Source organism: Colias croceus, chromosome 2 (assembly GCF_905220415.1).
Source record: "Colias croceus chromosome 2, ilColCroc2.1".
Lineage (NCBI taxonomy): Eukaryota > Metazoa > Arthropoda > Insecta > Lepidoptera > Pieridae > Colias > Colias croceus.
In genome coordinates this window covers 1,546,978-1,572,315 of record NC_059538.1, presented here as the reverse complement: position 1 = coordinate 1,572,315, position 25,338 = coordinate 1,546,978, and the positions used below count along the sequence as shown (strand labels likewise).

The 25,338-nt window shown below is 40.4% G+C and overlaps 1 protein-coding gene across 4 annotated transcripts in view; it reads right to left on the bottom strand.

The window, feature by feature from the left end:
• Positions 1–1,932: 1,932 nt before the first annotated feature.
• LOC123705036 (amidophosphoribosyltransferase-like) overlaps positions 1,933–25,338 on the bottom strand; it is a 30,449-nt gene continuing 7,043 nt past the window's right edge. For 2 of the 4 annotated variants that reach the window (XM_045653592.1, XM_045653609.1), the window contains exons 2-14: positions 23,584–23,780; positions 20,933–21,041; positions 18,851–18,997; positions 18,165–18,288; positions 16,133–16,263; positions 15,649–15,767; positions 15,121–15,156; positions 7,602–7,691; positions 7,170–7,328; positions 6,168–6,295; positions 5,022–5,243; positions 4,331–4,451; positions 1,933–3,877 (exon numbers count right to left, since the gene is read on the bottom strand). In XM_045653592.1, coding sequence (XP_045509548.1) covers positions 3,723–3,877; positions 4,331–4,451; positions 5,022–5,243; positions 6,168–6,295; positions 7,170–7,328; positions 7,602–7,691; positions 15,121–15,156; positions 15,649–15,767; positions 16,133–16,263; positions 18,165–18,288; positions 18,851–18,997; positions 20,933–21,041; positions 23,584–23,773 — 1,731 coding nt within the window. In that variant the 5' untranslated portion in view covers positions 23,774–23,780 and the 3' untranslated portion in view covers positions 1,933–3,722. Of the gene's footprint in view, positions 3,878–4,330; positions 4,452–5,021; positions 5,244–6,167; positions 6,296–7,169; positions 7,329–7,601; positions 7,692–15,120; positions 15,157–15,648; positions 15,768–16,132; positions 16,264–18,164; positions 18,289–18,850; positions 18,998–20,932; positions 21,042–23,583; positions 23,781–23,998; positions 24,568–25,338 lie in introns of those variants that run through there. The other 2 variants (XM_045653601.1, XM_045653616.1) reach the window with 2 other exon arrangements.

Below are 25,338 nucleotides of genomic sequence, written 5' to 3'. Positions count from 1 at the left end.
TTGGTTTTTTATTTCCTACCTCTTCCTTTTTACTACTCAATGGCATGATATAAACTATTACTGTGCCGAACGGTGGACGAAGCATGGGTAAAAACCATATATTTAGCTTGCCTTTTCTGTAGCATAAGTAGCGTTAGCTACTATTATGTATTCTGTGTAGTGTGTAGTAATTACTCAGTTACCACCCAGTTACCTACCTCTGCCGCGATAAAAAACTGCACTCGTTTCATTGCCACGTATTATAAAAAATAAAAATTACAGAAATATACAGGGTTAGTTTTCAATGACTAGCCAAAATTTAAAATTTAGATCTAATATTATTGTCGAAAAAAAATAAAATAAAATAATAGCATTCATTTGAAAATGTCTGAAAAATTTCCTAAATCGTAAACACGCGATAAGTTCAACGACCTCGCTCGTGCGAGCCGCCAGAATCAATGCACTTGTGTGCGTGCGCGCATCGCCAAATTTATGTGTGTGCTAACTTCTACCTATCTAGGTTTTTGAACTGAATTGTGCTTTTGTAATGTCCACACGTTCGCTTTTTTAGTTGCGGACAGGAATGAAATCTAATTAAAAAAATTTTTTTTTTTCATTAGATCGAAAATGTTAACGATTCTGAACCATTTCTGAAAATTTGGCCGGTCATTGAAAACTAACCCTGTATAATTATTTCATTAACTAACTAATTGGAACGTTAATTTTGAGTCTTCGTAACGCGCATTAGTTATAAATCTAAATTTATAGCTGCTTGCTGCGCCCGTGTTGAACCGAAATAAAAAATAGCCTTAATCATTGCTTATGGCTGGTTCACACTTTGATTAGTGTGAGTGCAGGTGATTAGTGCGAGTGCAGGTGTGTAGTGCGAGTAGTGTCCGATTCAACTGCGAGTGCAGGTGATTAGTGGGAGTGCAGGTCAATGGTGCAATTCGCGACGCTACACACTACGCTAAACACTAAACACTAAACACTCGTGTCCAGACGTGTTTTGGCAGGCACACTGCGAGTGAGGGGGAAGGGAGGGCGCGCGGGACGTGGCTACTCGCAGTCCACTCGCAAAAAAATAGAACACGCTTCTATTCACTTTACTACACAGCCTACTAAACACTTGCACTAAACAGTCGCTGTCCACACGTAGTTACTAAACACCTGCACTAATCACCTGCACTCGCACTAATCAAAGTGTGAACCAGCCTTTTCTCATGAATAGTGAAGCTTATGGTTATGATAGTGAAATAATTTTCATTACGGTGCGGTTCATTTAGATCCAACAAACATAGAGCTCGATCAGTAAGATCATTCTTTCGTGATCTTTTAGTGTAAACGAAAACTCGTATTCGGTTTTTCGGTATTTCGGTTCAGTATTAGAACATTGCATATAATTTTTTCGAACGCAGAGAACAACGTTAGAATGCTACATGCCTGTTTACACTAAAATAATTTGACATACTGGGGTTAGAATGAGCATTCGCTCGTTTGATGTAAATGTACCGTCATAGGATCAATAGTTCCGAAGATTATCTCGTACAGTCACAAAAATATTTTTCCATTATCCTAGTGTAAGTAGTCTGTAAATCTGGTAATAATTTACTAATATATAGTTTAGGTATTTCGTTATTCTTTGTTTAAGTTAACAGCGACCGGCGTAACTTACACGGTCCATAGCCCAATGCTTTTTTTAAATTGAAATTAATTATTATTTATTAAGAATTTTGTTTAAAAAAGGTGAATGAGCAACACACAAATTACTTATTAAAACGAATTTATAATATTAGTAGTGGGTACTTGTGGGTGCTTACATTTAGTCCTACAGTTGTCTTACTTCTATTACTACCCCATTGTGAATTAGTTTTAATTTCTTTAAAATATCGAAGTTTATTATTGGTTACATTTTAAAAATATTAAATAAGGAATTAAAATAAAACACACGTATAACATTTGTACTTGGTATTTAATAATAGAACAAATTAGTAACTAAATAAAAACAATTATTTCGAAATAAGCTTAAAAATGTTAAAAAGGAAACATTCGATTTCAAATGAGTTTTGGAATGTACATACAGTCCCTAGGTTTTAAATCAGATCACCTATTTTTATTCGATTATGCACTAAAAGTCCGAAAATTTTATGAATGAATACTAAAAAATAATGTGGAATGAAACTTAATCTACAAAATACATATAGAGTGTATTTGACCATATTTATTTCTAATGATAATTCTTTAAAAGTATTCTTCACTTATACTAGATATATATCGTAAAAATATTCGAACAACCAACATATTGTATAATATAATAATTAATAATTATCTGAGCAATATGTCACTGCTCATTCTATTCGGGGCGAAACCAGCACAACCCGTCACAAAATACTTATAATGTACAAACATCCAATTATAGATAAGGCACTTGAAGACATACATTTATGGGTATTTAGAATGTCATATGAGGTTTTAATTATATAATATTATATTCCAATTATGTTTGAGTAGAAAACAGGTTGGGTTCAAGGCAGGTACATCTGGAGTGATTGAATTCTATATAGTTTTAGTAAATTTTACAAAGAACTATTAAGCTATTGCATAGCTTCTATCGCGGGCCTTGAGCGCGGGGACCGAATCGAGAAATTCCGTAACGAAAAAACCTCACGCTCCCCACTCCGACGGGCGGAGGTGTGGCTTGAAGGCATAGCATGCAATAGCTTTACCGCGGCAGTCCCCGAGTGACACACGTCGTTTTTTTATAATTTGTATGTAACTTTATAGGACATCCACACGTCTGCCGAACAACGTGACAAACAACAAACACAGGGACGGCGCTATACAGAGAAGCGAGAAGGAAATAAGTACATCTCTTTTCTTCGTATAGTGCTGTCCCTATGTGTTCGTTGTTTGTCACGTTGTTCGGCAGACGTGTGGATGGTTCATAATACCTACATAGTATGTTTAAAATACCTACTCCGATACAGAGTATTTCAACTTATCAATCTTTCGAGCAACACTGTAACTTATAAAAAAATTGTCTAACCAGACCGAACCATAAATTTAAATCACTCCAGACGTTCACATAAAATTACCTCTACTATGCGATCCAACTAAGAATAGGATTGATTTTGCGACATTTTCTGATATCTTAGATATTAATCCAAAGGAATTTTTCATCCGGGCTAAGCAATAATTTTGGACGAAACAACGAGGCAAAAAAAATAAACAGTTATTGCAATACAGAACGGATTTGGTGTAGATAGGTTACCAACATGTCATTTGATAAAGCATAATTCAATTATTGTGAGCGAAATAGAAAACTGAATCTGGCTAATTAGTTTACTATTAATTTACATTTCTACGTGCGACCTGGAGCGGCAACCTATTTACTTATAACATCATTGCGTGCAAGCGAGTCTGACAGTTGAATCGAATAGTAAAAAACTTCAATCCTACCAACATCTACCAATCTACCAACATTTACTACTCTTCTGACAGTTGAGTCGCATAGTACAGTGCCACAAACTTAACTGACCCGGTGAAAAAAACTGGAACTACGTGTCGCCAGTAGTGAAATCGACATCAGTGACACCGTCACCGGGTCAGTTAAGTTTGTGGCACTATACAAAGTCCAAACCTATCGTTATTCCAACAGTTGAATCGCACAGTACAACCTACCAACATCCACCAACATCCACCAACATCCACCATCATCCACCACTATCCGCCACTATCCACCACTACCAGTCCACATCCTCGGGCAGTCCCCCCGGGTAGTCCCCGGTGAGGCAGGCGGTGCAGTGCCCGCCCACACCGTCACTGGGCGTGGCCTTCATGTTGTAGTGTATGGCACTCACTAGACCCTCTACACTGAGGTATTCCAGACTGTCGGCGCCTGGAAAAGGGAATAATGCAGTTTTATTTGAAAATGACAGTTGCTGGAAAAGTTGTAGTACTCGAGACACCATAGATTTATTATTACATGACCCAAGTGATTTTTAACATATCCAACTAATATAAATGCGAAAGTTTGTGAAAATGGATTTTAATGCAAACGCGGGCGAAGCCGCGTGCGGAAAGCTAGTAGTGCATAATTTGAAGAGATTCGCGTATAGAAAACCAGTAAAATATTTCGTTTTGGAATAACAATAAGGGAATATTTAACATGCTTTACACTAAAATCCGGGATAAAAAAATTTACCCTCATTTGTTAATTAGAAGAAACTATTTTTATAGTTTGATTTAAACGTTATGATTTTATAAAAACAACAAGCATTCGTCTAACGAACATGAATAATCTAAAGAAAATGCATAATTTAAATTTATTGATATATTTCTCTTCACTTACCGACATGTTCAGCCAGTTTAAAAGTGTCCATTTTGTTGGCGATCAGCTCCTCCCGCGTGGGGATGTTGATACCCATGTAACACGGGTATTTTAGAGGGGGAGACGCTATCCTTATGTGTACCTGAAGATCATAAATAATTTAATAAAAGAAGTGTTTCAAGGCAAATCCGGCCAAAGGACCAAATTAGATTTTATAACATTTTGAAAAATAAAAAAGGTGAATGGAGTGCATAAATCCAACTGGAAGGACCAAAATTTAATGACCATGTATAAACGATTGATAAAAAATAACTAAACATGAAAATACTACTAAACTATTGCTAAACTATAATTGACGATCATTTTTTTTACATTTTTAGTAACAACTTAATCAAATTTAGCATATTTTTAATAAGAATGAAATTTTTAGTTATTTAAGTTTATATAGGAGTAGTATTATTAGTTATTGTTATAAGTATCATAGGTTTCCACCCGCGGCTTCGCCCGCGCAGTCAAAGAAAAACCCGCATAGTTTTCCGGGATTGCGTCATTTTCCCGGGATAAAAAATAGCCTATGTCCTTTCTTGGGTATACTATTAAAATATCTCCATACCAAATTTCACGAAAATTGGTTCAGTAGTTTAGGCGTGATTGAGTAACAAAGAGACAGAGTTACTTTCGCATTTAGTATGAATAATAGTGAAATACAAACCTCAGCCGCTCCCGCATCTCTGAGCAACTTAATAATCGGTCCAATCGTGTTCCCTCTCACTATAGAATCATCTATGAGCACGATCCTCTTGCCCCTCACGTTCTCTGATAGAGCCCCGAACTTCTTAGCCACGCCGAGCTGACGAAGCCTGGTGGAAGGCTGGATGAACGTCCTCCCAACGTATCTGTTCTTGCAGAGCACCTCCATGAAGGGGATGCCGGACTGTAGGAATAATATTTATTTATTCTTCATTGTTTATACAGTAAGGAAATACAAAAATGAAAACAAAACAAAATAAAAGACGAATTTGATATTTTTTTTGTTTTTATGGCATTCAAAATGCTTTATAAATTTATAAAGGAAAGAAAAAATTCGATCACGAGGCGGGACTCGAACCCGCATACTTTCACGCCGCCCCGGTATGGGGTGAAAGGAAAGCGTGTTAGTGCTAGCTAGGAAGGTGTTAGTTTAAATAGGTGTTAATTTATTCAATAACTAGCTTTCCACCCGCAGCTTCGCCCGCGGAGTCAAAGAAAAACCCGCATAGTTCCCGTTCCCGTGGCATTTCCGGGATAAAACCTATCCTATTTCCCGGGGTAAAAAGTAGCCTATGTCTCTTCTCGGGTATCAAAATATCTCTATACCAAATTTCATGCAAATTGGTTCAGTAGTTAAGGCGTGATTGAGTAACAGACAGACAGACAGAGTTACTTTCGCATTTATAATATTAGTATGGATTATTATTAACTAGCGGTCCGCCCCGGCTTCGCCCGTAGTACATATTCACGTTTTCTCTACATAAGAACCATCCTCGAACTTCAAGGAATATTATAAAAAAAAATTAACGAAATCGGTTCAGCCGTTCTCGAGTTATGCGCTTACCAACACATTTTGCGATTCATTTTTATATTATACTAGCTTCCGCCCACGACTTTGTACGTGCATCCCCGTTTTTCCCCGTTCCCGCAAGAATTTCGAGAAATCCTTTTTAAGGGGACGCCTACGTTATGACATCTACCTGCATGCCAAATTTCAGCCCGATACGTCCAGTGGTTTGGGCTGTGCGTTGATAGATCACTATATCAGTCACCTTTAGAGTTTTATATATATAGATAAGATATATATAAGAAGATAGATATAACCCACCTGTCTCGCATACCCGTGAGCAGCTGCAGTGCCGGATTCAGGCACAGACGACACAATGTCCGCGTCTACGGGCGATTCGCGCGCCAACATGCGGCCGCATTGTAACCGCGCTGAGTATACCATTTGACCTGAAAGAAAAGGACCAATTTGTTATGTCACGCGTTATATTGGGCTTATATAAAAATAGAACTTAACTTTAGCTACGATGACAATTTTATCAAATACTAGCTTACCGCCCGCGGCTTAACAGCTTTGTCTAAAACCTAATAAATTATATACTAAAACATTCCTCTTGAATCACTCTATTTAAAAAAACCGCATCCGCAACTGCATACAAAGGAACAAAGGGACATAGGGACAGAGAAAGTGACTTTGTTTTATACTATGCAGTGACATATATTGCTTAAGGTTGCCCTTTTATTAATTGCAACCAATTTTTTCCTAATAATTCTCAATCTACCCACATTTCTCGAAAACCACCTTCAAACGTGCTATCCACAGTCGCGAACCACTCAAAGATGCAGGAGTGCTAGCAATCACCGAAACCTTTGTTTCATTTATATTCTTGGTTTTATGGCATTCAAATGCTTTATATTTGCTCTGGCGGGTCACGAGTGGCCGAGTTGGTCAGGCATCCGCCCCAGATGGCACGAAAGGATGCAGGTTCGAGTCCCGTCTCGTGATCGAATTTTTTCTATTCTAATATATAAAAATCAATGCCACTTTTCGTTGTAATTCCATAACTCGAGAACGGCTGAACCGATTTCGATAATTCTTTTTTTATTATATTCCTTGAAGTACGAGGATGGTTCTTATGTAGAGAAAACGTTAATATGTACCACGGGCGAAGCCGGGGCGGACCGCTAGTTCATTATAAATTTATACCTTTGTTTCATTTTTTAATTTTCTCAAACTACCCACACCTTTTTTTAATTTTCGCTACATTTTCTTTTTAATAATTCCAACTTTTTTGGGCACAATGTTATTTTTGTAACTACCCACCTTCAAACATACTATCCGCCCTAGCGAAGTACACATACTCGAAGATGCAGAACGCCTGCTGCTTGCCCGCGGGCCGCTCTACCACGTCCACTGTTCTAATGCCGTGACGGGACATTTCAACTATCTCTCCGGGAAGCACTTCACGCACGTATCGGGCACCTAGAGAAAGAGATGGTTAAGAATTAAGATTAAGGGCTAATAGAAGATGTACAAGAACAACACTGAATTGGCTTGAAACAGGGAACTAAAAAACAGGAAAAAAACCGACAAGTGCGAGTCGGACTCGCGCACAGAGGGTTCCGTACGAACATTTAAAAAAAATTTTCTGTCTTTTAGAATAATAGCGTCCAATTTGAGTACCCAACCTACTATCCTATACATACAAAAAATACAACTTTTTGTCTTAATTTTAGAGTTTAATCTTCAACTTACCAATAGACAAGAATCCACAAGACTCAGACGACACGACCCACCCCTCGGCCCTGTCTTCAATACCGTTCTTTGCACAGCCGTTCATCAAAACTGTTGACAATAATGTTTAATAATATAATTTAAAACGTTATTATTCTTAACAATAGAAAAAAATGTATAAGAGTAAAACTGAGATTAAGCATGCAATTAAATAAAAAACAATAAATCGAGAAGGTTAGTAATACTGCCCAAATTCATTTACAAAGCAGTAATTAGTCAGTCAAATATATTGTAACTAGGTTCCCGCCCGCGGAATCACCCGCACAGTCAAAGAAAAACCCGCATAGTTCCCGTTCCCGTGAGATTTCCGGGATTGCGTCATTTTTTCGGGATAAAAAGTAGGCTATGTCCTTTCTCGGGTATCAAAATATCTCCATACCAAATTTCATGAAAATTGGTTTCATGAAATTAGGCGTGATTGAGTAACAGACAGACAGACAGACAGAGTTACTTTCGCATTTATAATATTAGTATGGATTTTAGTCCAAAAAGCAATTAGTCTCTATTTATCCATCTTACTTATATTGGTTCGCCAAATAATCACTATATCCTTCTTTTAAGAGGGCACACTCTTCACAATGGGCAGAATTAGACGAGTAGAGACAATCACGATAGTGTAGAGGGCTTAATAGTATATGAGCGGTCGTCATTGTAGATGTTTATTCATAATCGCCGTAATGGCAAACATTGACGATCATTTGATGGGCCAACCCTTTTTTTTTTTTTTTTTTTTTTAACGTTGGGAAATGCATTTACGCATCCCCCTTGGCAGTTTTGCTGTCCAAGGGGGTATGTGGGACTCGCTGCAAGCCATACCCACTAAAACCCAACGGTGGCCGTCTTTCGCCCTGGGCGGCGGGGGTTGACAGCCAGGCCTTATACCCCCGCCGACCGTGTGGCGACTGCCGCTTCTTCGCGGCTCGTCGACGCCCGGAAGTGTGCAATGGCCGCCAATATTGAATAATATCGCCGTCCATTTCCGGACCTAACCATCTTATGACGCGAGGGGATTCAGTTTTCTTGCCGCGAGCATAACTACAGTATGCGCGTATCTACGAAAACCTCCCCCCGTGTTTTTCCCTTAAGTGTTATGTTACGGCTGGCGCTGGTCATATAGACGTCTGCGCCTACCGGGTCTGCGCCGTCGCAGAGGGTCCGCCGCTGGGTCATTTTCCCGGGCCCTCTCTGCGTCCTCCTTCCTTTTCATTACCGTCGCACAGAACGTGACGACGGTCTTCCATGAATTGTCAGTTTCGTCCGTGACCATTGCCTCTACAAGAGCTTGTAGGGTAAGCTGGGTGTCTGCTCCCAGCAGGCTCTGGAGGGACCCACGTTCGTCTGTCCAGGAAGGGCACTCCACCAGGGTGTGCAAAGCCGTATCTTGGAGGCTGCTACAGTGATGGCAGACGGGAGCTGGCTCACGACCTATCCTGTTCAGGTAGCTGCCGAAGCACCCGTGCCCAGACAGAACCTGCACCAGTCGGTAGTTGATCGACCCCCATCGCCTTTCCACCCATTCTCTGAGTACTGGTCTGATTGCATTCAGAGTCCAGGCCCCCACGCAAGACGAGTCTAGTTCTCGACGCCATCGGCGAAACACCGCGTCGCGAGCTTCCCGTTTCCATTCTTGGAGTGTTTCGAGAGGCAGGTTCTCGTCTCTCCCTCTTGCCTCAGCTCTGCGCCAGTAAACCTGTGAAAGGGCAGCGGCTTCAAGGTGCCAGGGTGCCGTTCCGGCGATGACGCAAACCGCATCGTAGGAGACGGTACGGTACGCCCTAGCAACTCTTAAGGCTACCACTCGTTGTGCCCGCCGTAGTACGATTGTATTGCGCGTCAGCAGTTTGTCCGCCCATATCGGACACCCGTACAATGCTTGTGATCGCACAACACCAGCAAAAAGTCGGCGACACCCCCAACTCGGCCCTCCAATATTTGGCATAATGCGGCAGAGAGCCGCTGCCGTGGTGCCGAGCTTGGTGGCCAGTGCCGAAAAGTGAGCTTGGAATGTCCATCGCGAATCGAGCACCAGACCAAGGTATTTCAGTCTGGGCCCAATTCGGATGGGCACTCCACTCACTACAATCTCTTCCCCCGGTGGTGGGGCCCTCCGGTGGCCATGGAAGCATATAGCCTCAGATTTTTCGAGGGCTACTTTTAGACCGAGACTTTTGATTCGGCCGACCACCTGTGCCACTCCAGCTGTGGCTCGGAGACGCGCCTCCCTGAAATCTCGGCCCGTGGATACCACTAGGGTGTCATCGGCGTAGCAAATAGCGCAAACTCCTTGCGGCAGCTCTCCTCGTAGTACGTGGTTATATCCGATGTTCCACAGAAGAGGCCCCAATACAGAGCCCTGTGGAACACCGCATGCAACTCTGTGACTACCCCAGCCGCATTGCCTTTGAAAGGTAATTTGACGCCCACAGAGATAAGAACCGATAATACGGCGTAGATACGGCGGTAGTTGGTGTCGGGCTAGGCCGTCTAAAATTTTGTCCCAAGGCAGGGTGTTAAAAGCATTGGAAATATCCAATGATATTGCCACTGCTACCCCACCTTGGGAGACGGATCCTTCACAGATGTCTCGCAATCGAGCTATTGCATCCACTGTAGAGCGTCCCTGCCTAAAACCAAATTGCGATTCCTGCAGGTCTGGTCCTATCTGTGACAGGTGGGTCTGAATGCGGCTGGAGATTATGCGCTCGAAAAGCTTGCCGGCTTCATCAAGCAGGACGATTGGCCTATATGCTGATGGTGAATCTGCTGGTTTGCCACTCTTCTTTAACAGAACTAGGCGCCCCGTTTTCCAACGCTCTGGAAATCTACCGATCTTAAGGCATTCTGTTAAAAGATCGCAGAAGCGCTGATTCAATCCATGAGACAAGGCATGGGACCATACTCTACCGTGCACTCCATCCGGGCCCGGGGCGGTAGTCTTCCTTTTCAGACGGTCTACTGCTGCATTCAATTCGGCTAAGGACACGTCCGGAATGGGTTCGCAGGTCAGCTCTTCTTGATCAACGCTTCCGACTCGACTTGCAAGATCAGTTGCATTTTGTCTATGACCTGGAAATAGGGTTGTCACCACCTTTTGAAGCAGCGCTGGCTCCAACGTAGATGTTAGCGGTGGGGCCCAGGGACGCAGCTTATTCATTACCAGCCTGTAAGGGCGTCCCCAGGGATTCAGGTTCAGCGTGTCCATCAATTCAGCCCAGGCTCTTTCCTTCGCGACCGCAATGGCATCTCTGAGAGCCTTTTTGGCATCCTGATACATGGTATATCGTTCAGTCTCCTCAGTAGTTGAATAATCCGCACGCCTCCTCCTTCGCCTATATTTGGTATATCGGCGTCTCGCGGTTACACAGGCTAATCGGAGCCGCGCATGTTCCGTCGACCACCAGTAAACTTTGTTATGTGGGAGATATCTTTTCAGTCTAGACATTGCGGCATCCGATATTTGCCGCATTGTATCGGCAAACCATTCCGCTTCTGTATCTACGTTTTTAGCGTCAGGTTTTGGACACCACGCCCTGATTAAAGACGCTAATTCTAGCAGGTTTCTATCTAGGCTTTTAAGGGACCATCTCGGATTGGTCTCGACAGGAGCATGGTTTGTGTTCCTAGCAACGCCTGTCGTAGGGAGAACCTCGAATCTGATGTATTTGTGATCAGATAGGGTCTCAACCTCCGACAGGACCCGCCAACCTTGGACACGACAGGCAAGAGAGGGACTCGCGAAAGTCACGTCTACCACTGAGCCTCCCCGCATTCGCACACATGTGTTTTCGGTGCCTTGGTTGAGCGGAACCAGATTTTGGGCCGCGAGCCATTCTACTAGGACATCTCCACGGGCATCCGAGGCAGAAGAACCCCAAGCCACAGACTTAGCATTGAGGTCTCCAGCAACGATGATTTTATGAGGGCGGCCCCATTGAATCAGGGAGCCCACTTCTCCCAAAAACGCTTCAAACTCAGGAAGCGTTTTATTAGGTGAGAAGTATGTGCCGATAACAACCGTGTCGATGAGCCTAACAGCCACGCAACCGTGACCCTTCACCTGTGCGCGAACCGGAGGTGATCCCTCCGCCTGTGTCATCACTATGGCAGCTACTTCATCGAGGTCTCCGATCCAATTATCACGCCCGCTGGGTACAGCGTAGGGTTCCGATAATATTGCAAGGTGTATTGACCACTGTGCCAGGCTCTGGATCAATAAGTCCTGAGCCCTGGCACAGTGATTAAGATTTGATTGCAGGAAGCGTAGAGCCATGCTATACTGTAGCGGTTTCCATAGTCTCCATATTATTTGATGCTTCTGTCTGGGAGCCCGCAGTAGGTTTTATGGGCCTCTTTTTGGGCCCCTTGTCCGCTGAGCAGCCGTTGCCGCCTAAGCGATGGTCTGCTTTCCTGCCAGCAGCCGCGCATACTGTGCAGTTGGGCTTAGCGTTACAACTGGCGGCTTTATGGTCTGGCTGCCCGCAGCGGTAGCACAGCTGGCTGCGGTCACATTCCGCAACACAACGGTTAGCAACGTGACCAACTTCTAGGCAGCGAAAGCAACGTAGCTCCCGTGGTTTTTGCACCCTTACCCTCGCCGCAACCCATCCAACGAGGAAACGTGCCTCGCTGACTTTTTTGGCCGCTGTTACAGGGCAGTTTACCCAGGCTGCGTACAATCCGGTTTTGTCCTTTTTTATCTGACTCACTCTTATCTGTTCAGCCGAGCATTCACCTTTTTTGACTATGGCTTCCTTCAGGTCGTTCGCTGTTATAGACGCATCTAGACCTGACACCCGTAGATCCGCCATTTTTACGGGCCTAGAGACTTTGATATTTTTGTCCTTAAATAGGGTCTTCAGTTTAACCGATAGCAGATCAGCCTTCTCGTCGCTTCCCGGTCCAGAAATCTGTATGATTGTGGCTCCCGTGACCGCTTGGCGAAATTTCACACATTCGATTCCGGATTCCTTCAAGTCTATTTTGGATCTCGCCTCTTGGATAGCTGTAGCATACGTTACACCGCTGGTCTGGGCCTCGGATGGAATTGTCAGAACGACTGCCGCGGACCTCGGAGCCCTTAGCTTAGGTTGTGCTGACTGCGGGTGTTGAGACGCTTTTCGCGATTCCGCCGTGTGCTTAGTGAGCCCGGCCTGCTGCACTTTGTTTGCACTCGCTCTGCCCCTCTTTGCAACAACTGACCATCCCTCCTCAGAGCAGGTGGCTGCAGGCACAGCAGGGGATTCCACGTCAAGATGCGTGGAGACCACCACCGCGGGGGAGATATCAGGGACCGGTTCTTCCATCTGTTTTTCGTTACCTAATCCTTTTCCCTTCTTCTTCTTCTTCTTCTTGTCGTCCCTCTTTTTCTCCTTAGTTTCTTTGTTCTTCGTCCCATCTTGGGTCATTATGGTTTTAGTTCCCCTTAGTTTTGGTCTCGTATCCTCTGAGGCTTCAGAGAAACTCTCCTGTCGAATATCAGCGATCCGGCTACCTCGTCTATCCGCCGCAGTAGACGGGCGGGATCGCGATTGCGGATTTGGTTGAGGCACTAAGTTATTAAACCGTGCATCGATCAGCTCTCCCAGTAGACGGATCATCCTGGCTTCGAAGTCCTGCGGCAACTCCGCTGCTTGTGCAGAGGCAACCGGGCCCCGTTGCATGAGCAGTCGCATTTCTCGCATCTCACTTTGGAGAAAGTCAAGCCTTATGCGCAAACGCTCATTTTCTGCACGAAGCGCACTTGTTTCGTCAGTTAACGTCCTAAAAGCAAGGGAATCGGCATCTTCTCTAATTGCCCTAGCAGCGTTTCTCAGATCGGCTACATAGGTCGTCTTTAGGCGATTGGACGCTTTGGCGATCTGTTCTACGGTCGCCAGATTAACTTCGATCCTTTTCCGTAGATCTTCGGTCGCTGTGTTTGTGTTCGCGCCAGTCGTCTGCAACTCTACGGCGGGTGAACGCACAGGTTTTGGCTCTGGATCTCCTGAGCCTGCTGCTCTGTGTTCTACTTCCTCTTGGCTATCCTTTTCTGCCCTGTGCGCCTTGCGCAGGCCTGTCCGAGGTTTTCTTCCAGACGAAGATGGGATGGAAGTGTCACTAGAGCTTCCATCATCCAACCGAGAACGTTTTCGACATCGCCAAAAACGTGACTCCTTATTCGGGGTACATAGAGCCTCCCGGCGAACCATGGGGCTCATAGTAGTTTGTGAATTGATGCTCGCCATAGAGTGGGGAGAGTCCGACTCTGCGGCCGCATCTGTTACCGCATAAGAGCGGTTGACAGTTCCACCAGCAGCTGTGGTAGGTGTTGGGGTAGCGCCTGTCACACGTTCCAACACAACATTACACCTTTTAATCGCCGATTCTCTCGGCATATCGCCTTCTACTTCAAGTTGGGGTTTCATATTGTACTTGGTAAGTTCCCACGAGCATGGGGGATGTATACGGTCCGCCCGGGAGGTGCCCCCTGCTCCCGGGTAACCCTATTACGCCCCGGAGGACGGGCGGTATCCGGGGGTTGGCCGCTCCGACTTGATCCACTCGCCAAGCCACCTGCCACCCGGCGGGAGGCAGGAATTCGACGCCGCGCTTTGGCCCCGGGGGGCGCCCCAACGCCGAATTGGAGGGGTTTTTTCTGAGGTCACCTTCCTCTTGGGCCGGCCGATTAAGGCAAGCCCCCTGGTCTCTAACGTGCCGCTAGACATGACAACGTCGCACGTTAGAGGTAACAGTTTGCCCGGCGGAGGGCCAAAGCCCCAATGCCCAGCAAGGGACATCCTCCCGCTGAGCCCGCCGCGCCGCGGTTCACCAACCGCCATCCATCGCTGTGTTGCAGCCGTTGGTCTCCAAGGACCTTCTTCAATGATGCCAATGACATTCCGTCAAACGTCAAATAGCCGCATCCCGTATAGTTTTATGAAAAACAAATCGGGAGCGGCACTTGTCTATTCCATATTAGCTTCCCCAAGATGCTGGCTTGCAACCCAGGTACTAAGCCCCCCCGCCACGACAAGGCTTGGAAAAATGGGGGGGTGATGGGCCAACCCTGCCCATTGTGTGACTTACTATACAGGGTGTAATCGTTAAGTGTGCACAGGCGATTATTCCATAACTATTGCAGATATCAAAAAACTTTAAATTGATATCGAAAGCTCTTTACCTAATCAGTAAAATGACAATAATAACTTTTTTTAAAATAAAACGGGAAATATCCAAAAAAATTACATCAAACCCGCCCATACATTTAATTTCCCATACATTTTGTATTCAAAGCAAATGTTCGGAGTGAGCTCTATTTACAGTTTCTAAGTTACAGAATAATCACCTGTGCACACTTAACGATTATACCCTGTATACATAGACTAAGGGTCCAGCTGCCCTTCGCCGCTCTTTCGGTGTGAGTTGACCCTAATGCAATGAAATGGCCGAATCAATGTTAACGATTTAATGGAGTTATAAATGACAATGAATCATGCGTTACCCGCGGCATGCTGCGCTGAAGTTTGCTTGTAGACATCTGAAAAGGTTTTTATTATTAATTATCGGTATAATATCATGCAATAATGCATAACATCCAGTAAATTAATTGATTTGAACAAAAGATTTCATGCAATAGCCATGTACTTGTATCATGTCGTTTAGTTTTTAACCTACTTTAAGCGGACATATTTAATTTAAACTTTGCACACTTACACTACAATAATTACATATTTTGTTTAAGTTAACCTACATACATATATAAATTATTTTACAATATTATTGGTATCTTTTAGTATTTTTAATTTGAAAATAAGTACTTGAGCTGCAAAGTGACCAAAAAAAATATTAATAATCCCAAAAATTTAAGAAATTCCAGGCTCATTCCAAATTACATTATAATGTATTTTTTTTAGACACGAAAGGAAAAATATTCCTCAAAAATTTCAGGAATCCCAGACTCATTCCAAAACCCAAAATTCCATTATTACCAATGTATTTTTATTATTTTTTTCTAATTTTCAATACTTACATGAGGATCCTAAAGGCAGGATTTTGCCGAGGCAGAGCGGCCTGTTGCCGTACGGATCGCGTACGGCGTATATCTTGTCCTTTAACATTATTACTAGCGAGTAACTTAGCGGGGCCAATCTGGAATATTTTTTACGTTTTTAACCGACTACAAAAAAAGGAGGAGGTTATCAATTCGGCCGGTATTTTTTCGTTAATGTATAGCTTATCTGTGGATAAGGCCTTTTATATTTTTCTAGATGTAGTTGATTGTGTATAGTTCTACTGTTTCATTCTGTGTTTTCGCGAGAAAATAGTATAAAAATTTAAAATAATGTCTGCTAACGTCCCAATATGTGCATGTCTATAACCATATCTTAAAAGATTCAAATTTTTTATAGATTGTAAAAAATTTTTTCGAGAAAAAATTTTCAGCCATGGCCTGGGATAAAAGACTAGTTTTTACTCGTCTATTTCTTCATTGGTAAACTAAATACCAAAATTACCTCATCAAATGGTTGATTCTGGCTGGCCAGTCAGGTCCATTAGTCTCCCCCTCTGGGGGGTTGAGGCACAGAGCCTGCGTGATCAGCTCTGAGTCGGAGTGCGTTGAGAGACCTACTCCACGACCAAGCACCTGTTATAACAAAAACACGTTTGATTTGAGACATTCTGCCTTTCTTGGGAACTTTAGTTTAACAGGAACTTGTCATATGAGGCTAGATCGTAATTTTCAATAATGATATCTTAGTTAGGTTCATTATTTTAGGTAAAAAAAAATATAAGAAGCTTTATTTTTATTATTATTTTAACTTGACTTCTAGCAATAATATTATGGAAAAGTACTTTTTATCGTTATTTTTTCAGGCACTGTCTTCTTTGAGTTCGGATAAAGGTAACTTTTTTTTTAATAATTATAGAGTTTTTTTTTCAAATTGCATGTAATACCATCTCATTACTTGCGACATGAAGCAATAAAATAGCTGAAGCTTTTGTGCTATCCATAACTGTCGAAAATACAAGAGCTACATAATAATGTATGTACAATAAGTCCTGTTGGAATAAGAGTACATTTATATTGGCAGCACTGTATAGTATTCGCGTAGACAAGATGGCAGATGCTGGTTAGCAATATTAAATATGTAAAAGTCAGTGGCGGTACGTTCATACAAGCCGAAAAGCCCGGCTTGCCTAAGGAATTCGCTACGAGACAGGAAAATACCCAAATTCACTTTTGAATATTCGCGCGCAACGAGCAATTCAAAATTTGCTCCGAAATTCAATGAAAACTCACCAACGAACAATGTCGAATTCGAGTCAAACTTTTTAATTTCATCCTTCTTGCTATCTAAATAAAGTCGTACTTTGTATAAACAGTGCGGTGTCCTTCTTGAGTGACATATAGTTTTCTCGCTTGCACTCGTGGGCTTTTACCGGGCTTTGCGCTTATCTCTTCTAACGTATGAAATTTCGTTGAAGTAGCTACATACCTATCTATAGAATTCTATAGCAATTTATATGGCCAACTAAGCCGGGCTTTAACAGTGTGAAGATAGTTACGATTGCGCGTCGCGCGAACGAACGTCGTGAATATTATTGTTAGTATGGTTTAGCGCGTGATTATACCGGTGTAATTTAGGTTAAAGTTTTTCGAATTTTGTGATAAAATAAGTGTCGCGACACAGATTGTATTGTAAATTGTGATGGTTTGCTTTGTGCTCAGCGGGAAAGGTAAAATCATTAAACTTTACTGTAAAACAACGATTAATTTCTTCATCAAAACCAACTCCCGATTTGTGCAGTAAATAACATAAACCAAATTTTAATTGTAATGTTTACGAATTAATCGATTTCATGAATGAGAATTGGTTAGAAGAAGCCTTCTGATGAAACTTGCACATATTTTGGTATTTACGATTCTTGCTAGTTGTTCTTCCACGGAGCGTGCTTTCTCAGCGTTAAATCGAATTCATAGGTAGGTAGGTACGTATTTAAGAAATACACAAGGCCAAGAACGCCTTTCTGAATTAACAATGACTGTCATTGAGAAAGAGCTGTTAATTGAATTAAAACAATCACCTAAGTAGGTACCTACTTCTATTCTGATGTTATAAAATATTTCCTTCAGAAAGATCGGCGTTTTGAATTAGAATATACCTAAATGATCTGTACAATTTTATAATATAATGTCATACAGTTTTATATAATTTATAGATATAGATTTTAATATGATTGTAATGGTAAACGTTTGACTCAACTGTTTGCGGGCGCGCGTGAAGAAGGTTTGATTCGGTATGTTCACATTTTTTATAAGTTTTATAACGAACATAGGTACCTACTTAGTAACACAGTGTATACCTAATTCAAGAAAAGGGTACCCAGCAAACACTTCGAAAAATTTGGGCTTGCCCAGTCCTTACACCCTAGGCACGCCACTGGTAAAAGTGTAAACTGTTCTTTTCTCTAATAAAGTAAGTGAAGTTAAAACATGGTGTTTAATTCAATATAAATTAATAAGTCCAGTTCTCCGTGTCTTACCATTTTCCTAAGACTGCTGCAGTTAACAAGTTCTCCATTATGTGCCACTGCGAGGGCTCCATGCGCTGTGTGAACCACGAACGGCTGGCAGTTTACTTCCTCTGACGCTGCTGATGTGGAATACCTTTGGATATGTGAGGAAAATTATATGGATCTACCTTACATTAAAAAAAAATATTTCGGGACAATTTTCACACACGGCACGATCTGATCCCATACTAAGCTTTCGCTTGTGTTATGGAAACCAAATAGCTGATAAAAATATATAATAATTTTAAATAAATACTTATAATATAGATAATTAACACCCAGACACAGAGCAAACATCTATGTTCATCACACAAATATTTGCCCCGGGTGGGGATCGAACCCACGACCTCTGGCTTGGAAGGCAGGGCCACTACCAACCAAGCTAACCGGCCAGTCGATGATTAATCGATGATTCAATAGATTATTATGCGACAAATATAAATATGGTCTGATTTTGCATCCATGTCTTCCTGACTTCTTCACAACAAGAATACTATTTTGCAGATTGATTTCATCGCATGCTCGACTCAACCAGTGTTGAAAACAAAAAAAAAATGCTTATGTTGTTAAAAAAAATCCTTATGGTATAAGTCATAAAGCTTTCGAGCATAGGACACAAATATAAAACAACCTATTTATAATACTTAACGACATACCTAGTGTGTCCAATACCGAGGTTTCCCTTCAATTTCTTCATGGCTTCATCGTTGAATATATTGTTTATGAGACCCATCCCCTTGTGTGAGTTGAATGTGCGCGCGCTTTTCCCCTCTGACGTAACAATACCGGCTGATTCTTGCCCCCTGGAAAAAATATAGACATGTGAAATTATATTATACTAGCTTACCGCCCGCGGCTTCGCCCGCTTTATCTAAAACGATTTGAAATTTAAACTATCCTATCTCTCAAGTTTGATCAAACTGCACATGGTGTGTGAATTTTATTATAATCGGTTAAGTGGTTTAGGAGTCCATTGAGGACAAACATTGTGACACGAGATTTATAATATTAAGATTGAACTGGTATTTTCATTCCACAGATCTACCTGGGAAAAAAATACCAATCCAATCTGGGAAGGCGGAAACTACGTCTGAGCAGAGAGGTTTCTTGTTATATTATAAGACACATAGTGTTTTAAGGATTTTTGTATAGATTTTTATCTACATTTTCCATTTTTAACTATCCTCTTTCCACTCTGATTTGTCTGAGGCGCTAAAGACAAATATCTCTCATAATTTACATATTTTACGACTCGCTATCGATCAATATCTATTTTCTTCTAATATTTAATTCTTTCATATCCCAACTCTCCCAGTTTCTAATACAACTATAACATATTTTTACTATACAAACTGAGCCATATTCTCTATTCATCCCATTATTTCGTCGACACAAAGATGTCAAGTTTAAACGATTCCGATAAGCGGCTATCGTCGAGTTTATCGTACAAGAATGAATTCAACCTTGTATTATGCCAAGGTCCATCGCCGTGTGCGATCCAATTAGAAAAAATCCAGTCACACACAGTTAACTTTATCGAAATGTAAACTTATTAATTATCAGTTATCCGGCTTGATTACAGAACAGCATAGGCCGGTATAACTATTACACCATATTATAATAATATAAGATAATTATACTTCATACTAATGATGCTATTGTTAGTTAAACATGAGGTAATTAATCTGTTTGTAAAAGACGTTTAAATCACTTGATTTTTTTTAACAAATTTTTTATTTGTGAATGAAGTTCAAAATATCTTAAAAGTTATGGTCTCCTAGGAATGTTTTTCTATAGCTGTAACTACTCCAATGCACCCTATATAACCCTATGAGGAATATGCCAAACTGCAATTAAGGGCAGGTAATTCTACAGTTCTTCAGCGATGCCGAATCCCACATGGTTTTGATTAATCCGGTACCAAAATACGGGAAGAACGAAGACCGATGAATCTGATATACTTCAAGATAACAAACAAACAAATAGTTGTGTGTGTTGGTTTATGTCCTGTACGTAGTAAGTACATAGAAATATTTGCTTTCGAATTTAAAATGTATAGGAGTTCGATTTTTTTGCACCCGAGTGTAGTTTTGAACATATGAAGAATTTCCTATAGATCCACCAATAATATTTTATTTAATGAAATTAATTCCATCACTTTAATTGTTTACACCATTAACCATATGATCGTAACTTTGGTGTCAGATTTTGTGAATAGATTCACAACTTATTCTTTTATATTTTATGAAAGTATATTTTTAGTTTCCATGGAAAGGAGCATGACTGGCATCAAAAGAAAAGACAAAATAAAGCAAAGCAGCATCAGATACAAGACTAAGGTCCAGGACATAACACTGAAGATAAGAAGGCAAAAGTGGAAATGGGCGGGGCACATGATCAGGGGTAAAGAAAAATGGAGCAAAATAACTACACAGTGGTACCCAAGAGAAGGAAAGAGAAAGAGAGGTAGACCCCAAAAAAGATGAGACGATGACATCAAACAGGCAGCGGGTATAACTTGGGGTAGAGTGGCCATAGAAAGGCCCGAATGGAAGAGATTGGAGGAGGCCTTTGCCAACTGGCAAACGGACACGCAAAAATGGATCAAACCTACCATATATAATACATACACGTCTTCAAAAGTCTGATCAAAGGCTAATAAATAAATAAAAAATATTTTTAGTTTCATCATTAGTAATTTCTTACGAAACTTTCTACAATAAATCAAATTTTAATACCTGTGTTGTAGCGCCACCAGCCCCAAACATATAACCTGGCCAATGTCCACTTGAGTGGGCCATTCTCCCGTCCCGATTGCTCCGAACACACCACACTCGTGTGTTAAACCTGTAAATAATAAAAAAAAATAAAAAAAATGTTATAAATTTATAAAAAATAGAAAAAATTTGATCACGAGGTTCGGTTTCGCGCGAAAGGATGGGGGTTCGAATAAATTATCCTATGTAATTAAATAATTACGTGCTCATTTTCTATTAACTTCAGTCACTAATACTGAGCTTTATCACTGTCCAATTGTCAACTTTCACCCCGATAAAGTTGTTATTAAAGTTTCCCACACAAACAGGGAAAAGGGGCAGATTTGTGACGACAATCATATTGTTTATTATTTTGATTGATTACATTACATTGAACTTGAAACAGTTATTTTGCCATTGATTAGTAATAAATCTAGGTGTTTGTTTCTCATAGTTAATTTGGCTAAGTGGTTTAGTCCTTAACAAATGAGCAATTATTTTAATTTAGGATTCAGTTTGATATAATATCGTGTTCTTGATTATTATTACCCTATTGTCTAAGTTTTTGTTCACGATTTATTCCGACTAGATTTCCGCCCGCGGCTTCGCCCGCGTTTTCAAAGGAAAACCCGCATAGTTCCCGTTACCGTGGGATTTCCGAGATAAAACCTATCCTATGTGTTAACTGTTAATCCAAGTTACCCTCTATAGACTATATGTGTGCTAAATTTCATTGTAATGGGTTCAGTAGTATTTGCGTGAAAGAGTAACAAACACACACACACACACATCCTCACAAACTTTCGCATTTATAATATTAGCACATAATACATAATACATAGTAGCTAAACGCTACAGAACGGACACTCTCCGCCTCCCGCCAAAATTAAACACTTACCTCACCCCGCACGATAAGCCTAAAAATGGTCCGCATTTTTCTGCAAGGACGATACGCAACGAAGATTGACAACATTAATCAAATTGACTTAAAGTAATTTTTCGTAGAAAATGGTTAGATATTGTGCTGTTTACGGATGTATTTCATCAGAAAAACGCGAATTTTTTTTACGCTAGTCACAAATGTGCCAACCATAAAGCGTTAACACACACATTTGCAGTCTCTACAGTGTGACTGTCAAAACGATAATTTTGTATGGAGTGTCCGGGGTGTGATATTAGTAGGAAGGAAGTCCACATAGGCAGGGGCTAATCCCTACTAATATTATAAATGCGAAAGTAACTCTGTCTGTCTGTCTGTTACGCTTTCCCGCTTAAACCTCTCAACCGATTTTGATGAAATTTGGCACAGACAATCTTTAGACCCTGAGAAAGAACATAGGCTACCTTTTATTGCGAAATATGTACCACGGGCGAAGCCGGGGCGGACCGCTAGTAACTATTATATTGCTATTTCTATATCAAAAAAAAAATTATTAAATTAATGAACGTAAACATAATTTTTAACCGATGTTAACAAAGAGGAATATTCTTAATTCATAGCCTAAGTGTTTTTTTTTCTTTTCATTGTTGTATACTGAGATCTAATGAGGCAGTATTATGGCTTTAATTTCAATTTGTTCTACCAACTAGCCCAAAGTATCTCATCATTCTTATATCACTGATGACGTTAGCACATATCATCAAACAATTAACACTCACTATATTATGAGGTGAGAATACATGACCTGTTGACACTTGTGTATTTTTTTAAGATTCGCACACACAATTTTATGGTCATATTATCAATCACCATGTGAACTGATATAATAAATAAGAGTGTCATAAAAATTGTGACGTGATATATGCGTGTTTATTATGGAACTATGATGACATACTAGGAGGTCAGAAAGTATGTGATAAGAGAAATTGAGATATTTTTTTATGATTCAATCAGCATTACTGTTACATCACTTTGTCCTAGATTCAGGCCGAAAGTAATGAATTAAAAGATTTTTTTTTTCTAATTGCTGTCTTTCTTAGAACTAAGATAGAGTGAGTAGATAAACGATATCAACTAATGTTTTCCAAATATTAAACTGCCCATTGTAATAATGGTTTTATATTGTAGGGCTTGTTGCTTGTAATTATTGGCCTAAACAGTAAGGCCAATATTTGTTTACAATAACGGTAAAATAAGGTAACTCCGTGGCATACTAATTAGACACGCATAGGCAATGGAGAAGTCTTCAGTGAATATAGCACAGACAACTTGCTGGAGGTGGAGGCCACTGTCTCACTCGCGAAGTACCTGCTTGAACGGACGCCTTACACGCTTATCCTTACATATACATACGTATGTTCGTTTCTCTGCCAAATCTTCACGTTTATGCATAACTAGCGCCCCGGCTTCGCCCGTGGTACATATTTCGCAATAAAAGGTAGTCTATGTTCTTTCTCAGGGTCTAAAGATTGTCTGTGCTAAATTTCATCAAAATCGGTTGAGAGGTTTTAGCGGGAAAGCGTAACAGACAGACAGACAGAGTTATTTTCGCATTTATAATAATATTATAGTAGAGATATTAGAAGTATTGTCTATGGTAACGTTATTTTAACGTCAGCATCATACTTATAAATAAATAAATGTTCCTAGTGTTTAATTAGGTATAAAATATAAGATGTTAAAGGAAAGCTACCTGATTCTACAGCACCACGGCCGAATCTCTTGCTTTTTAATTTGACTTCGCCTTGTGTGTCACACTGACAGCTGTCACTTTGACAGCGCAGTTCCGGTCTGTCATCCATGGTTAGTCTGTCATGCGTTGAGTTGAGACTAGCCTCATCGTTTTGCAAGCGGCAGGAATTTGGTCCTGTTGGACCGTCCATATTAAACCTGTAAATGTGAAACATAAATAAAATAAATTCAAACGTTTTATTTAGAAACCTTAGCACATCGTTATTTGGATAATTGAATAAACAATGATATATATCTTTATTTGAGTATATAAAATGCAAAATCTTAATTATTCAGTTAAATCATGCATTTACATAACCTATTAATTCATTCATAAATATTAACAAGTCTATAAATCAGACACTAATTAAAGTTACCTGATGTAATTATTTATTGAGCTACAATCGCGATCTTAGGCCACTTTATTTCAAATTATTAACCGTTTATTTAGGCTGTGTCCGTCTAACGTTCGCTCTGTATGAACACTGATTGAAAAAAATAAGCCTAGTTAATGTAGCCTTGATACGGCCAATTACGTGATAAATGTAAGGAGACTAACTATGTTGAACTCCAGTTTGAGATTATATTGTCCCCAGCTTCAGCATCACAAGCAATGACATTTGACGATAAACAAAACAATCCAATGTGGGTTGTGACGCAAGCAAGTTGAAAACACTTTGTCAAAACAAACGCGTATTTTATTTTTATGTTTTCTCCAGAGATATCTTTGGAACCAATTGCTCCACAGAAATGGATCTTTATCGATCCAAGTAATAATTCTATATTATTATTACCTAACCTACTTATGACGTAAATTCTGAGCCGAGGTCAGAATACAATTTGGAACACAATTCATTTAATCAGTACCAGCTCTTGCTAATTTCGGAACTTATTTTTATTACAATATCGATAGCGTTCAGCGTTCGCCATCTCTCTACCAGTAAGAAGTTCCCGCAACATCGAACTATGGAGATATTCAATATTGTATTACAATATTAATTCCTATATTGTAATACTGTGGTTTAAGCTTGTCAGTGTTTGGGTTGTTGTGCTTATATTTTGTTTAACTACTTCAATGGCAAGACTTAAGAAAAACTCTATATGTGTAAAATCTCGTTTATGTCCTTTTACTTCCAAAGTTCTTCCAGTATTTTTGCATAACTTACACAAGAGAAAGCAGAATTGCCTGATACCTACATATATTAAACTTTAGTCCCAAGTGAAACCCTTGACTGACTAAAATACTAATTACATCAACGCGAACGTTCTCATGCTACCCTTGTTACACACAATTGCGCAGTTAGCTTGCAGCAAAAGATACAACACTTTACCAAGTTTTTGTCAGTAACAGGTATTGCGTTTTGTAAACGTTTATTAATGATTATTTATTTAACAACAGTGTAACTCATAAATGATTGATTTCTAAAGTATTCAAGCATGACGACATTGGTCACGCGAAACTGTTTATTATTTCATTTATATTTCACTAATGCTGAATTTTTATTTTACAATTTTTTATTTTAATAGTCTAGTAACTGATAGCTAAATAGCATTAAAATCAATTAGTATCGACTTTATGATAATTAAATACAGATCAATCAGAGTAAATTACATCCTCAGTTAATTAAAATAAATCGATATAGGTAAAATATTTTGCTACAACACAAATAATAAATGATTTTGATCCTCTGTTTTAGCTCGCTAAGTCGCTAGTGTA